The following is a 16,956-nucleotide window of genomic DNA, read 5'->3' as shown; positions in this document are numbered from 1 at the left end:
ATTTCCATCTCTAATGACTACAAAAAATGTGATATTTATATGAGTTTTGTTAGATTGCTGCACTATTTCAGGCACGTGTTACATAAGGTGACAGTCTACATATTCATCACTGAAATGAATCAACGTTTTACAGTGTTTAGATAGTACTAATGTGGAACACTGTCATCATATAATACACTTTCTGGCCCTTTCCTATACTTGCACTATCTATCTGCAAAACTTATTTCTCATTTTGCTAAGTGTTGGCCTCACTTACAAATCAGCTGCAAATGTAAGCAAGGCATATTGAGGTTTTAATTCTGATTCAACCATTAAATTGTTCTAAAACCCTGCTTTCTTCAATGGTAAAAGAGGGGTGGTTGGAATGGTACCAACTCAATAGGGTTGCTGTGAAGATTATATGAGATAATGCATATAAAGTGTGCAACACCTACAAACAGGGCAATTTCATGTGAGTGGCTCAATAATGAGTAGTTATTATTATCTGCTATTGTTGTCTAAACCCCGTATTTCTGTTTAAGTGGGCAGCACCCCTGTAAGTGATGGAGAGATGCTGGAGTGTATGAGAGACTACTGGGAATGCTGGGAGATGATTCAGAAAACTTAAATTTTGCTATATGAAACCACAAGGTCCCTACTAGAGTCCCTAATGCCAATCTATAAAAACCAAAGGTAAGGTGCTATAAAGCCACAGGATTCCCTCTTCACAGTAAGGGTATCAATAATGTGGCATAACAGTGTTCAGTTTTCTGGGGATTGAGAAAGTGGGGTGCTCATTTTAAGCATGCTAGGGAGGACTATAGAAATGAACAGTCATTATATCCACTGAGTGTTCTATTCGATTTCATTCAGGAGGCAGCAACTTCTTAGAAATATTATATTTGGCTGTAATGAGTAAATAGATACAGTGTAATGAATATTCATTCGTACATACTGAAGTTTGTAAGAATATAAAAGAGCCCGAAGAGCCTTTAGCTATTTTTTTTCTAAACTGAATTGGCATGTACATTTGAATATCAATGGATTCCTTTTTGGTCAATGTTCTCCATGGGGGTCAATTTTGCCCTTGAAGTGCCATCTGGCAGTGTCTGGAAACATTTCTGGATGCTACAACTTGGGATGGAGGAGTCTACTGGCATCTACTTAGTAGGGATGCTGCTCAATATCCTACAATGCATGTGACCATCTCTACAACAGATATTGGACCCGAATGCAAATAATGCCAAGGTTGAGAAAGCTTGCTCTAGCTAATACCTGTTAAGAATCCAATGGGTTTGAAATCACCCACAGCACAGGTGGATCTTGAGGAGAATCTAGGGAATGGCGGGCTTTTTTGTCAATATGGTCAAATCTTTCTAGTGTCCTATATTGGTCTCACCCCCAAATTTTAAGTTCCCTAATTCATCTATAAGCATCCCCATTAATTAGTAGTATGGAGTTCATATCCTCATGGAAAGAATGATGAATGACAGATGACTGTATGTGCCAAGATTATAGTTTACAAAGTTCCCTATATGTTACTTTGCCTACTGCGGACGTCAGCACTGAGAGTGACTGGGCTTATGCACAAAGGAGTGCAACCGACCAGCCACACTTAGCCTTTAACCAACCAAGAGACCAGGGTTTCCTGGCTCAGGATTTCTTAAGCAGCATCAATTCCCATGGACAAACAACATATTACTCCACAGTAGCATAAACATACAAATTAGTTCCCAGGTAGAAGTTATAGGCACTATCTTTTTATTCTCAACTCCACAAAACTGAAAATCTATTTTATGCATCAAAGAATATCTTCTCTTACAGGAACCCTGCAGGAGCTGCTGTGAGGGCAGTAGCCAGGAACATGGAAAATACTCTAAGACTGAACATGTATATAAAGGACATTACTTTGAAGTTTCTGATTCTGTACTTGGGCTCATCTCGGCGCTGCTGAAGAGACTCTCGGGGAACTCTGTATTTGGAGTACCTCCCATCGGTTCTCTCAGATAAACTGTGGGAATCCTGGAAAAACAACAACACATCTAAACTGGTGGATGAAAGAAAAATCAGCACTTGAAATTAGAATAAAAGTATTGGTATGCTGGGGGGTGGGAGCAGCCAGGGAGAGGTCAATGCGGGGAAAAGGAGACTCATGTAATACTTTAAATAATAAAGAATTTAAATTTTAAAAAAAGTATTGGTATGTAGAAAATAAACAATTATAAAAGTTTAGGGAGATACTTAGGGGAACCATACGTCACTGATGAAGAAGAAATTGGTCACTTTGGATGACATGATAAAAATAAACCAGAGTCCCACATTGGTTATTTGCATTTTATTTACAACTAGTCCTGGTGCCAATCTGAAATGACTGACACTGTTAGTTGAAAGGAATAAGTTTCAAGTAACAGGAAGTTTTCCAAAGATGATCATTAATGATATCTAGTAGTACCTGGCATCAAAAAGAATGTTACCTTTAAAACTAGTACCTATTTTTCACTAATTCTTAAATAACATTTTACTTTTTAACTATTATAGCACATAGATTTTTAAACTTAAGGATATCTCATCTGACCTCAAAAGCAAAAGGGTAAAAAGATTCCGGTAATAAAGAAATTAAAAACACACACACACACACAAAAAAATTTCCTCAGCTGATGTCTCTCTCTCCCTTCCTACTTTTCCTTCATTTTGCGGGGAGAGGATAAAACAGAGCAAATAGTCACTATAGCTATTTATTTAGACAGTAACATTATGAATTAGAGAGAAATTAGAAAATTAGAATGAGGGCAACTGATTTTTGTATGTAAGAAAAATCATCTATGGGACTTAGTTCCCCAAATAGTACCAAACTAGAAGGAGTATTAAAATTCCAAAGTTCTCATTTTTATGTAAAAAAAACTATAGCCCCTGTAAAGATAAGAATGAGTTGCCCAAGGCTAGGCAATTTGTGGTGGATGGGGGCTTGGAACTCAATGCTACTCCCTTTCACCATTACAAATATGTAATATTTAAATGTGGGATTATAGAGCTGAACCACTTCTTTCAAAATGCTCCAATCAACTGAACAGGCCAGGGCTCTGTGAGGAACTTTAAAAAACTATAGTAGGTAAATCCACACATGTAATTAATTGGATTTTTAATGAAAAGCTTTGTGGTTAGATTTTATATCCCATGCTATCAATAAATGGCATGGGACATAAAATCTAAAACTCTACGCAGATTTCAATTCACATGCCACAGTACAGGGATAACCTGTGCACCATCATCTCTCTCAAAAAAAACAGTACTCTGAAAAATTGAAACTCAAAGAAGATAATTTGTAAATTAAAATGGTTTCTCACAAAAGTTATCTATTGTCAATGTAATGTGTAACCTGTTTTAATTCGCAGGTATTTCTAAATCATAGTTAAAGTTTCCAAGGGCCAAATGAGCTTCTAGGATTAGAGTAAGAATCCCTATTTTCCCATATTGTGCTAATATATGCCCCATTATTTTCAATCTGACGTCACAAATGTCAATAATCTCTGATATGATGGAGTGTGAAACGTCCCAATGTTTTTTGGTCTTGCCTCCCTCCCTATAATTTTCTTTGCACATCGGAAAGATGTCAAGTGTTCTCACTCAAATAAAAATACTGAAAGAGACAAGCCAACTCTTTCTTACTCTGAAGTCCTTGAAACCTTCTAGTAGGCTCAGTTTCTCAGGCACAGACTCCAGATGGTCCAAGGCCACACGGGTACTCTGGAAAAGAAAACATATGGAAATCAAACATTATAAAAAATTTATTAATACTCTCAGAACCCAACAACTAAAATTCATTTGTACCACTGGTGTAAGCAGTTCAAGCTGTAGGCTTAGAAAATCAAATACAAACAGATAGAATAGTATTTCTGGGATAAATATATCTTTTTAACTCAGAAGAGTGACTTCCTTTTACAAAGTATATGAGATTCATTTGCAAGACTGACTCAGAAATGAAAACTCTTCCTGGACAATTGCTTTCAACTGATATTCTATGAGACTTTCTATGGAACATTTCATATTAAAATTAATTTGCAAACCCGCTTCAGTGAATATCAGAAATAAACCACAAGGTAATACCAAGAAATAGATGAATTTGCAGTTACTTATCTATGAAGCACATTAGAGATCCTCACATGTTGCCATTATAAAGAAGAAAAGAGTTCTCAATGATTATTTTAGTTAAAAGGAAAAGAGGATGGTTTTCAAGACTTGGGAGAAATATCTAAAATTAATATTTGTGACAGGAACAAAAGATACTGTTATTAATCAATTACTTACACAGTCTTTTGATTAGCTAGTCACTAATTTACACCTACCAATATAAACACTTAGAGGAAATTACCTAAAAGTTATTTTGAAGCCAATGTAAACTAAGAGCTTAAATCATAGAATAATCCTGAGACTAGAGACTGTATCATATGCATTTCTCTATTTTTTAAATTTTTTTCTTAATTGATTAAGGTATTACAAATGTGTCCTAACCCCTCCATTGTCTCCCCACCCCCTAATCCTGCCCTCTATTTTTTATTTTGTTAATCCTCACCTGAGGATATTTTTTCTATTGATATATTTTTAGAGAGAATGGAAGGGAGGGAGGGGAGAGAGAAACATCTATGTGAGAGAGACAAATTGACTGGTTGCCTCCTGCACGTGCCCTGACCAGGGCTCAGAATGAACCTGCAACCCACATACATGCCCTTGACTGGGAATCAAACCCGTGACTCTTCGTTGTGCAGACCGACACTCTACCACTGAGCCATACCAGTCAGGGCGCATATCTATATTTGTAGCCCTGTCACAGGGCCAGCACATAATAGGTAAGCAATAGATACTAGCTTTTAAATTTAAAATGAAGTCAACGACAAGTCCCATGGCTGGTGCACGAGAAGTGAAGGGTCTTACGAGGACCTAGACATGAGTTTGCATAGTGTTAAGTTAGTGGCCACCTATAGTCCATGTGCCCTCCCACATCTCCCATGTGAATGCTTCTGAACACTGCACTATGACATGTGTCACCTCTGGGATGAGACAATTAAGAGCCTATGTGCTGGGCTCTTCCATCCTAGTCTCTGCCATGAGATCCTTGGAGGCCTCATGCTCCAGATGGCAAAGCTGCAAGAGAGAGGAGAGCTCTCAGCCATACTGGACTTCATGGGAGTGAGACATCAACCTCTATTGTTTTAAGCCATGAGATGTCAGGGATGGTTAGACACCAATGCATAGCACAGCATCAATTACTGCAAATCACACCTATAATTTCATAATTCAATTGTAGACTAATCAGGTAGTCACTGGCTTTGGGGGAAGTGGGGATAGCGGAGGCTCCAAATTATGAGTATATGAAGGTTTACTCCCTCAGGGGAAGTTCAGTTTTTCTGAAACTAGAGAAGATTAGGAACTGGTGTTCTCATTACTTGGTATACCCACTTTCACTTAATCTCTTATTTTAAATCTCCTATTGCTCTCCAATGCTATTCTCTGGCTTCATCTTCAACCCAAAGTTTCCCCAGAGAATACTCGTATGTCTCTGCAGGGTTTGTGGTGGGGCCAGGAGGGAGACAGAGAGTTGAAAGTCAAATTCCTCCTTGCAGATGCTTCCAATGTACTCCTTTGCACCTCTCCTCCTGCAGTAATAGTACCTCCAATTCAAAAGCCTTTGTGGAATTCTGCATGGTGATGATATTGGCTTTCCAATGCTGTCCCCTTGACAGGCACTTGAGTTTCACCTTCTGTGTTCTGAGTCACTTGACCATTTTTCTTTCTATGTTCTTCGACTTTGAGTTACCGATGTCTTCTAGTTGTCCATGTGTAAATCAGGGTTTCTATTTCTTCATATTCTTATTTTTCTAATGTTATTCTTCGAGAGAAAGGCACAAACACTGGTACTTCACCACTTTGAAATTGGAAGCCATGTGCTATTGCTTTAAGTTCCGAACATCTTCCTTTTCAAGTTCCACATAAAGTATTGAGGATTTTGCTCCTCCTGATCAACATTATATTCACTTCTTCATGTGTAGGAAAGATTCATCAAATAGCATGTTTCTTAACACAAGCCCCAACACAGAGGTTTGGGAGAGCAAGGAGTCTTAGCCCCCATCGATGCTATATGCATATAAATAGTAAAACTACATTTCCTCAAGAAGTATCTTGGCCCTTGAACAATATAATATAAATCAATGTCATGTCATTTTAAAGCAACATTTTAGGCCTTGAATAAAATTTTCATAAACAATTATTCCAATAAACTTGTGGTTTTAAAACTTTATTTCCCTTTTTTTATTCCATAATTTTTCACATTCAGAAAAGACGTCTGAATCTGAATTAAATATGTTAAACTCATTTTTTAAATAAGGAAATGATCTTTTTCCTTACTGTAAAATCAAACATGTTATGCATATAGTTTTGCTTAAAGATTTCAGTCAACCAAGTGACTGCATCCACACACAAATGATGAAATACTAACACCCCGTTTTCTTTTTTGTAACATTTAGCACTAGTATAGCACACTACCTGCCCACAGAGTGGCTTCAATGCATTTTGGTTGAATAAAGACAAAGGCAGAGTTAATATGTTCTATAAAAACCACTGAACATTGGCCTCTTTATTAAAAATCAAAAAGCAAAAGTTTGCTATTGCATTTCTTTTCTCTAGTATAAGGACAAGATCAAGTGATAGAAACAACAGTGAAGTTCAGAAATCCTGTCTATTAGGCCCTGTGGCTCTTGCACCAAACTCTGCGGAGTTGAGCAGTTTAGACTGGTCCACAGCACATTTTTCTGTAATCCTCCCTTTGTTTCAGATTACCGGGAAATTAAATAATATAGCATAACAACACAAATAGCAGCAATTAGGAATAAGAATGGGTTTTCACTGCTATTCTTAGATTCCTGTTTCTTGTAGACAAAGCTCAAGAAACAGATTTAACCATAGGAACATTTTAGTAAATACACTTCTTTTTATAAAAATGCACATGTGTATTTTCTTATGAACGTATAACAACTGCCATTTTCTTATAGTGCTGTTGGAATCAAGCATTTTGAGGTTGAGATGACAAAGAAAGAAGATGCTGTCTATATTTTTATTTTAAAGTAAGCGTGTGCATTTTTGGCACTACACAGATATTAAATAAACAAGGCTATGGAGCAGTTTATTTGGGTTCAAAAATGCAATTCTATTTCATTTGGAAAGAGATCCACTGCAAAACTTTCTTGACAAATGGTTGAAAGATGGTAAGAGGACCTGAGTAAACAAGTTTCAAGGAGAGGAAGGGTGAGATCATAAAAAGGAGAGACTGTCTGACTTTTTGCTGCGGTGACTGTGTCCAGCACAGCTGCACTGGCTTCATAGGGCCTTCTTCTCATCCAAGCTGCGTAAGACACTCACTGGGACCAAGCTCAACGGTAGCAGAGAACAGGATGGCAAAGCTACATTCTTCAAAGAGGCCCAGTGCTCAAAGGTGCGTGGATTTCTTGGACTACCAGCAAAACCTTCTATTTCTAGATGGAGCTCTATAAGAGAGGGCTAAAGATCAGACACCCACTTAGAAGTGTTTATGTGCATCTTGGAGTAAGAGGTGCATAAGGCTTATTCAATTAAAATACCACCTAATGTGGCAATATGACATCAGTGCCTATATGTGAACTAAAATACAGAAGAAGTTTTGTCAACAAATTATATTTTGTTTTGCAACACAATTCTAGACCTTCTTTAAAAAGCAAAAATGTATAAAATTTGAGGATAGCATATCTTCCTTGGAAAACTTGGTAAAGAAGGCTTTTGTGGTATTTTCTCTCATTCAAAATAATCTCTTTTTTTGTAATCCTCACTCAAGGATATTTTTCTATTCATCTTTTAGAGAGACTGGAAGAGAGAAGGAAAGGCAGAGAGAAACATCGATGTGAGAGAAACACATTGATTGGACAGGCTCTGACCAGGGTACAGGCTGGGGAGGAGCATGCAACCAAGGTACCTGCCCTTGGCCAGAATCAAACCTGGGACCCTTTGGTATGCAGGCTGACACTATCCACTGAGCCAAACTGGCTAGGACAAAATAATATTTTAAGTGATGAACTACATGAAATTTACAGAATCTGCCATTCCAGATTATTGTTTTCTTATTTTTTAGACATAACCAAGTTATGTTATAGCCAACCTATGACTTTATTATTAGTTTAATTTGGGGATTTTTTTTAAAGGAATGAGTTGAAGGAGAAAGGAGCACAGAGAAGAAAAATACAGTAAAACCTTGATATAATAGACTAATTTGGGTGATGGGGTGTCCGGTATTTAATAAAGTAGGTTTTCTGAATACATATGTTAAAAAATTGACAAATTAGTTTGACTGTTCATTCTTATGTAGACACATTTGTGTAATTAAAATTATGTATGAAAAGTATAATTTCATAGAAAAGTTTTTTTATATGTATTATAGTAATTTTTAATTTATACTGAAGGTCTAGTAAATGTGTGCATTTATCAGCCACCACGAGTAAGACAAATGCACACGGCTTGGCGTGGCTTAGTGCACATGGGAACATTGCAGACACAAGTTAAAACAGCTGCAGAAAGTCACGCCATGCAACAACAGAACCAATTACCGGGAGCGACGCGGTGTGAACACGTACTAATCATTTGAGGAATATCATTTAGCAGCGGTGACCCTTGAATTTAAATATGTAGACTATGGTTGTAGTTATGTAATATTTATGTCGGCGAAATTATGACAGCGTTTTTTCAAACATATGGCCTATTCGCAAAAATTTGTTAAAAATAACAGTGAGTTAATAATGAAAAATATAACCTGTTAATTTAAATATAAGAAATCTTGGTTGAAAGCATTTTAAAATTAACAGGATATTAATTTTCAATATGACATATAGACCGGAAATTTTGTCTGTTAAGTCAAAAGTCTGTTAAATTGAGGTCTGCAAAATCAAGGGTTTACTGCAGAGGTCCTCAAACTTTTTAAAGAGGGGTCCAGTTCACTGTCCCTCAGACATTCCACACATGCGCACTGCGGGCCCCTGGACGAGTCGGCTGCTAAGCAGGACAGGCAGCAGCGGCAAAAACACCCGGCGGGCCGGATAAATGTTTTCGGCGGGCTGCCTGTGGCCCGCGGGCCGTAGTTTGAGGACCCCTGGTTTACTGTATAGCACAGATTATTTTTAAAGATAGAATTTAAAAAATGAGGACAGAGAATGCTTCTAAATAGATTCAAATTAAAGAAATAATAATTTTTAAAAAATGGAAGAAAAATGAGGGACAGTAAAGTTGCATCAAATGATCTAGAAGTTAAAGAGACAAAGACTCGAACAAAACCTTTTTGTGGACCTAATCTGATAAAGCGGCAGAGTGTGATGTGAAGAGCAACCTGCTTCCTGTGGATGAGATGACAGGGGCTTAGCCATGCTAGGCCATGACGGGGACAGGACAGAGGGCAGACACTGGAAATGCTAATCATTTGCCAGATACTGAAAAGCCCTGACCCCAAGGTGTCAAGTCACATTCAAGTAAGCAATTCCATTTTCATCTTCTGTATTTAACATGGAACCGAGGGCCCTGATACAGAACTCTGAAAAGGAATAATTGTTCTGGTGAGGTGGCGTCCAGGCTAATTTACTTAAAAGCACCTTGGTGAGGTGACCATAATTAATTTTCTCTGTTCTCAAAATAAAGGGTTGTTTTCTTTTTCAGAGATGCCCTGTGTTCTCGAGGAGAATGACAGAACAAAGTGATCATTTTCCATTGCTCCACACACAGCACTTGGATGCTGAAAGCGCATGTGAACAGTTAATCCCCCCACATGGATGAGTTTCTGGTGACAGGCAGATCAGATCTAAATAGAAGTCAGGTGAGGGATTTTATTTTTATCATTGTGGCTTTGAGAATTAATTCAAAAATAACTGAGATCAACTCTGCCTATACCTTTAAAGTTTGCTTTCATAATTAATCCTTTTTTGAACACTTAGAAATACTCCTTTGGATCTTGTACAAAGAATTTTCCTGGTCCACTGCTGCCAAAGTAATGACTGTCCAGAATAGTGTAAAGCCATCAAAAATTCAACACAACTATCTCTTAAGGAATCCCAAGAACCAATAATTTGAAGTTACAGCAATGCATTTTGGTAGACAGCTCACTAAAGGTGAACTCTAAGTAGGTGAAGATGTTCTGCTAAGGGATGTCCTGATGGCTGAACAGAAGGACAAGAGAAGACATGTGCAAATGTATATATAGATAGATATTTATATTTATGTATATTTTTATATATTTAAATAAGAGCAAATGCACACACACATATACACATATATATCAGCCAGTTTCTGACTGCTTAGCCATTGGCTGTGAAAGATGGAGCAGAAAAACAATGGGCAAAATCCAGCTGCCAGTATTATTTGGTGAGCAAATTCACCTGACATTTGCCACAACTGACTGTTTTCCTGAAACTTTGATTGCTAGAAAGTTTTCATCTTCTTTTTTCCTAAATGAAAGCCATGCATTCATTCAGTTGGATAACAATGGCGCTTTGTGCCCTGGTGGTTAGTATAAAAAGGAGTTGGTCTTGCCAAAACAATTTGAAATTTTGCACTGAGGCTCCCCTGCTCCCTGCCTCACTTCATTTTAACATACTCAACTAAAACAAACAAGTTCTGTAGCCTTTACTAGACACGTTTTAAAAAATAAGTAGCCAAAAGCATATGACTTTGGACATTTAAAATACGTTATGAGAACTAGAAAATATGCAGTACTCTGGAAATTAGTCAGGACTACACGGCACTTATTATACAGAAACTGGATAGGATATTCAGTCTTTCCTTTATCCAACAAGCACTTAGTAAGCACCTGCTATGTACAAATCAAGCTATAATATCACTATATCATACTTCATTCTGCTCAAGCTAACCAGATTGAAATCAAGCATATTTTTTTCGATTCCTGAATGGAAATAAATTATTAGGGCAACAGCAAGAGATGTGTATATTACATTGCAATTTTTCATTAACTGTTTTCTCCCCCCATTTAATTGGGAAATTTTAAGTACAGGGATTATGCCTTGCTATTCTATAGTGTTAACACATAATAAATAAATAAATATTTATTATATTTGGTGCTACAATTGCTTCTCGGTCATCTAGTAGTTCTATACATGAGATGCTATTTTAAAATTTTGCTAATGTGAAAGATCGGATAATTTGGATTTAAGAATAATCCCATATGCTGTTAAGTGAATCTGGGTGTGTAAATTCTGGGATACACTCTAAATGAAATAATGACATTGCAACATAAGATTAAATTATGTGAGGACTCCTGCTCCCCACATTTTCTTAGGATATTCTAGGACAAAACACCCATGAGAAGTATCAATGAGAAAGATGAAATTTGAAGTATTTTATATTGCTTTCCCTGCCATCTCCTTCCCTACCCCCCACTAAACTTCAGTTGGAGACCACAGATGAGAGCTTTGCTCTATATCAGCGGTTCTCAACCTATGGGTCGCGACCCCTTTGGGGGTCGAACAACCCTTTCACAGGGGTCGCCTAAATACATCCTACATATCAGATATTTACATTACGATTCATAACAGTAGCAAAATTACAGTTATGAAGTAGCAACGAAAATAATTTTATGGTTGGGGGTCACCACAACATGAGTAACTGTATTAAAGGGTCGCGGCATTAGGAAGGTTGAGAACCACTGCTCTATATTATTTCTAAGAAGGTGCAGACATAGGTATATATCTCAAGTCATTCAAAGCCCTACTTGAGGCACATATGCTCTCTCCCTCTCAAACTTAGAGGAAATCTAGTGCTTTAAAGAACTTCCTGGAAATGCAAACAAGATGGCTAGCAATAGTGAAAACTGGGTCTATCAAATGTACGGCAATATCACTTGGAAGTTCATTGTAACTTGCACACTGTGAGGACCACAGGAGATTCATCTGTAACAAAAACAAATAAACAACTTAAAACAAAAAGGTGGGGATACAGAATGACAGTTTGCTCCCAGATCCTGGACCACAACAATGTACTTTTGCTTACTTTTTAGTATATCAGGAAAATTAGTAGTCACCATTTATTATTCCGTTCCAATTTTTTAAACAAATAATTTAGTTGCTGATAAATAATTGGGAGAAAATAGAGTAAAAAATCACTTTAGTAGACATTTTAATGAGAATTGCACCATTTATTATTCCGTTCCAATTTTTTAAACAAATATTTAGTTGCTGATAAATAATTTCGAGAAAATAGAGTAAAAAATAACTTTAGTAGACATTTTAATGAGAATTTAAGCATATTACACATTCTCCGGGTTTGAAAGTATGACTGCTATGGACCACTGAATAACTGTGTTTCCCAATCCTGGAAAACACCATCTTCCAAATCCTGATCCCAGATTTCAAACGTGTTTCTAATGAGTTCCAGTTTATTATCACTTCACTTCTGTTCGTTCTTCTTGCACTTGCATCTTCAAAACACAGTATTTCTAAAACTGTGACAGCTCCTAATATTTTTAAATTGATAAGGCCATCTTCTTTACCGAATAATTTAATTATTTTTCATTTTTACATTTCTAAGCATGATTGATCCAATGAAAATTTTCATCGCTATATCATCTTTTTCTTTCCAATCACATTTTTATAAATTTGATATTAATATTTGCCCACTTAGAAACCATATGAAGTTAATCTTGGTGCACAAACATAACAAAAGATGAATGAGTACTGTCAAATATTCTCTGAGCAAAATGGGCTGGTATAGGCACGTGTTGCAAAATACTGCATGATGAAGTCCTTCTTGTTGAATAGCTAACTGGATGAGAGTTTCCAATTTCCTTTTTGTCTTTAGAAATATAGTGTTCATCATTGTTTCTTGAGTTTGCAAAAGTTCATCTAGGATATTATCATTTGAAGACTCATAAGCTGACTTTTTACTTATATAATCACTTTCACCATCATCATTAGTATCTAGGGTACCACTGTCTGTCTCTTTATATTCATCTTTTGATTCATCTAATAACTGTGAAATGTCTTTCTCTGTCAGTTTTCTTTTCATTGTCATTATGTGAGAAAATGAGAAATTCTGAATTTCAATCTGAGTTCAATAAAAGTAATAATAATAATGGAAAAGCTTTAAAAATTTCTTCTTGAAAGAGAATATAATATCTTGTTGGAAGGTACTTCTCCATGGCATTGCTAGATGTCTTGTGATAGCTTTTGTCCCAGAATATCTGCTCAAGGATGTTTGTACAGCAAACAGACTTGGAAAATAGAGACAGTGTCTCCGTCTGGGGCGAGGGTTCGATAGGGTTTTCTACAGCTACCTTTATAAAATCGGGGGTTGCATAAACCCAGGGCTCATCACATATAACACAAATTCACTGAGTGTGCACCACCACCTGGACCCACTTCCACATTGCGCCTACAAGACTTGGGGAGCAAAAGGAACCAATGCAAACATGTAGCTCATGGGGCCTGTTGTACTATGAACAATAAAGTCTTTGTCTGGTGTCTTCTCCAGCATTCATGAAAGTGTGGTCAGCTAATTTGGTAACTTGCAAACAACATACAACCTCAGATTCTTGGTTCGTGATATACACTGGACAGCACAATAAGTAAACTGAAATATTATACTATAGTTCACTTGTAACATCCTTCTTTGTGGTTCTGTTACTCCTTCATTTTCATATTATTTTAGTCTTTTCTAGCAAAATTCAAAATAATTTGTGGATAAAAATACAATAATTTCTAGTATTATAAAATAAAAAAATGTTTCAACATCAAGATCCATTGTGCATCTTAGGTTTATAACAGGGTTCAACAGACCAATATGGATTTTGCAAGGCAGATGAGTTTTTCCTATTTTAAAAAAGGAAAATTTCTCTTTGTTCTTTGAGAAATTAAAAAAAAAAGAATAAAAGTAAAAAAATTAATTCTTACCAAAAGAAGTAAAAATCAAGACTGAGTACAATTGATGCTAGTGGTATACGGAAGGTTAAACCACCCTGAAAAGCTTTTTCTTTGACCCTTATCTTCGCTTATCACTACCCTCTTCATCTCCTCTCTCTGAGCCTTCCTAAACCACTTTTGTGGGGTGTGATATGAAGTCTGAGACTTTATGAAGTACTTGCCCTACAGCCTTACAAGAGGAATTATGCTCCACACTTTGTCCTTTGCATGGAGTAGTTGGTTGTCGCATGTTGAATGGAGAAATGAATAAAGGTGTACGTGTGAGGGGATTCACACAAAGATAGTAAGAGCAGAAATGAGAAAGGAGAGATGAGGGAGTTGGGTAGTTTACATAATCTTAGTCAACATGCCAAAAGCAAATTGACAAAATTGCCAAATTAGCCAATAAAAACCTTATTTATAAAACAACTTATTTGTTTTTGTCATTGTTCATATAGTTTCCAAAGAAAGTTTTTACAAATTGGTAACTTTGTTAAAATAAGAGAATTAGTGAAGTGGCGAATTCATGACTGGGCAAATTTGCCTTCAAAGTAAGGTATACAAAATCTTAAGTTTTAATAAGATGCTAAAATTAAGTACTCTAGATTTTTGGAATTTAAGGAAAATGTTTGAGAAAGAATCTTACTACTGTTGTTTTGGTAGATTAGAAAAAAATACTGGGGTTAGAATACACAGTGGTATCAGCCGAAAAGGCAAGAAATTAATTCAGTGGAAATAAACAGCACCAAATGCAATAGACATGAGGGCAGAGTAATACCAAGCTCTACAGCAGGGGTGGGCAAACTTTTTGACTCGAGGGCCACAATGGGTTCTTAAACTGGACCGGAGGGCCGGAACAAAAGCATGGATGGAGTGTTTGTGTGAACTAATATAAATTCAAAGTAAACATCATTACATAAAAGGGTACGGTCTTTTTTTTTTTTAGTTTTATTCATTTCAAACGGGCCGGATCCGGCCCGCGGGCCGTAGTTTGCCCACGGCTGCTCTACAGGGTGGACATTCTTAAAGGGCACATCAAAGATGGCCAGATGCAGTGATTCTCAACCTTGCCTTCCCATTAGCATTATCTGAGAAGCTTTAAAAAATACCGGGATTTACCCCAGGTCAACCAAATCTGGGGGTGGGAGTGTGTTGAATGAAGATTATTAGGATTATTAAATAAGGACTGTAAATCTAAATTTCTCAGAGCTGAATTTTGAAAAAACGGAATTGAATTTTGGAGGTAAAATCTGTATAACATAGAGTGCCAAGATACATAACCAACATTGCACAACTAGGATGAAAATTCAAATGTCCTGAGTAATGAGCCAAAACTGTCCAGTCTATATCCTGCTCTTGAGAGTGTTGAAGGTGATGCATACATAAAAAAAGAATATTTTTAAAAATTAGAAAAGGACTCTCCTAACCACTATCTCATTTGATCTTCTTGGCAACGTGTGAGATAAACAAGATAAGCATTGGGCCCATTTTAGAGATAACAGAAATTGGGCTCAGAGAGATTCAGTGAGTTGTCCATGTCAAAGTGCCAGGACTCACAACCGGGTCTGCTAACTCCCGGTCCACCAAATCCAGATTCTTCTCTAAGAAATCTGGAGTTCACCTGGCTTTTTCCTTACCCTCTCACTCAACTCCAACATGTCTTGGAACAAATACATTCTTCTTCAAGGAAAAACTAATGTCTAATGAGGAGCTCTGAGGTATTACCAAGCAAAACAAGTTCTGAGAAATAAGAAATAAAGATGAAAACAGGAAGTTCTCTGAAAAGACATAGAGGGAGTACTTTATAGAATCCAAGTGTTTTAAGTCAGTGAGTTATCTTTAATATGCTTCTATGGTTAACAGCTGAGGACAATAAAACAAGCAAGTCAAAGATATCCCACTGGCCTTTGCTGTGGATACAGGGAGAGAGTGAGATGCTAGTAGAGAAACACATTGAAGAAGCTCTAGAAAATCATTTATGGAACACCAGCTATGCAAAATAATTAAGAACAGAGCCTAAAGAGAATATAAGGGAAGGCAAGGGCTATTTTGATGGTTTAGCCTTTTGCTCTTTGATGTTTAAATACAATGTAATTGCGGGCAATGATAGGTTGAAATCATTTACTGATGTTAAATAATTAACGTAAGACAACTTTGGATATTTATATTAACAGTGCTAATAGTGAAAATTTATATCCTCTCTAGCCTTTCATCTGAGATCAAAGTTTATTAAAAGCCCTTAAACTTTATAAACACTGTGTGAGTGGAATTAAAGCTGGTATACAGATGCATGATAAAAAACATAGACTGAGGCTTTTAATATCACTGAGCAAGCTCAAGACAGAACTAGTGAGGCAACCTAGGGACATGCCAACTCTTCAACATTCAAAATGAAGAAAACCAGATCAAAGTGGCTTTATGAAACTCCATTTACCATTGAGCTGAGGGCATGTGCTGACAATTCTAAATAGGGTCCAAGAATGTCAGTGTCCTATTTATGAGTCTACTTCTTGTCCTGCTAGAGGTAAATACAGAATCTGGTTGCTAATTATCTTCCTCTTCACTTTCTATAATTCATTAGACACTTGTAAAGTGTTCCTGGCTTATGTCTTCATTACTCTAAGTCACAAGTGGAATATGTGGAATGAAAAGAACACTGTGCCACTAATGAAAAGAACACTATGTCTAATTGCAAATCACACTTGACAATTAAAAAACTACTCCAATATTCTCACCTATAGGGTGAGGGGTTTTCACATGAATCTCTAAGAATCCTTCAAATTGTAACATTACCTAAAACATGAGATCCATGGCAGCATGGACCTAATCTGCCATATGCCCTAGGACACTATTGAAACAGCGTAGGGATTCGATAAGTATCTGTAATATAATATTACATATTATATTACATTATATTATATTATATTAATGTAATATAATTATATATTATTATATATAATATAATAATATATACGGTTAAAATAGTTGATAGCAACTATTGGCAGAG

At 36.5% G+C, this 16,956-nt stretch overlaps 1 protein-coding gene across 5 annotated transcripts in view; it reads right to left on the bottom strand.

The window, feature by feature from the left end:
• Positions 1-16,956, bottom strand: part of CEP128 (centrosomal protein 128kDa) — a 342,764-nt gene that overhangs the window by 18,216 nt on the left and 307,592 nt on the right. For all 5 annotated transcript variants that reach the window (XM_005860142.2, XM_014534684.1, XM_014534685.1 and 2 more), the window contains 2 exons: positions 3,646-3,723; positions 1,888-2,001 (listed from right to left, as the gene is read on the bottom strand). In XM_005860142.2, the coding sequence (XP_005860204.2) occupies positions 1,888-2,001; positions 3,646-3,723 (192 nt within the window). The remainder of the gene's footprint in view (positions 1-1,887; positions 2,002-3,645; positions 3,724-16,956) is intronic.

The sequence above is a fragment of the Myotis brandtii genome, unplaced genomic scaffold, assembly GCF_000412655.1.
Source record: "Myotis brandtii unplaced genomic scaffold, ASM41265v1 scaffold132, whole genome shotgun sequence".
Taxonomy (NCBI): domain Eukaryota; kingdom Metazoa; phylum Chordata; class Mammalia; order Chiroptera; family Vespertilionidae; genus Myotis; species Myotis brandtii.
The sequence above is the reverse complement of the archived record's forward strand: the minus strand, read 5'-3'. Positions and strand labels throughout refer to the sequence as shown.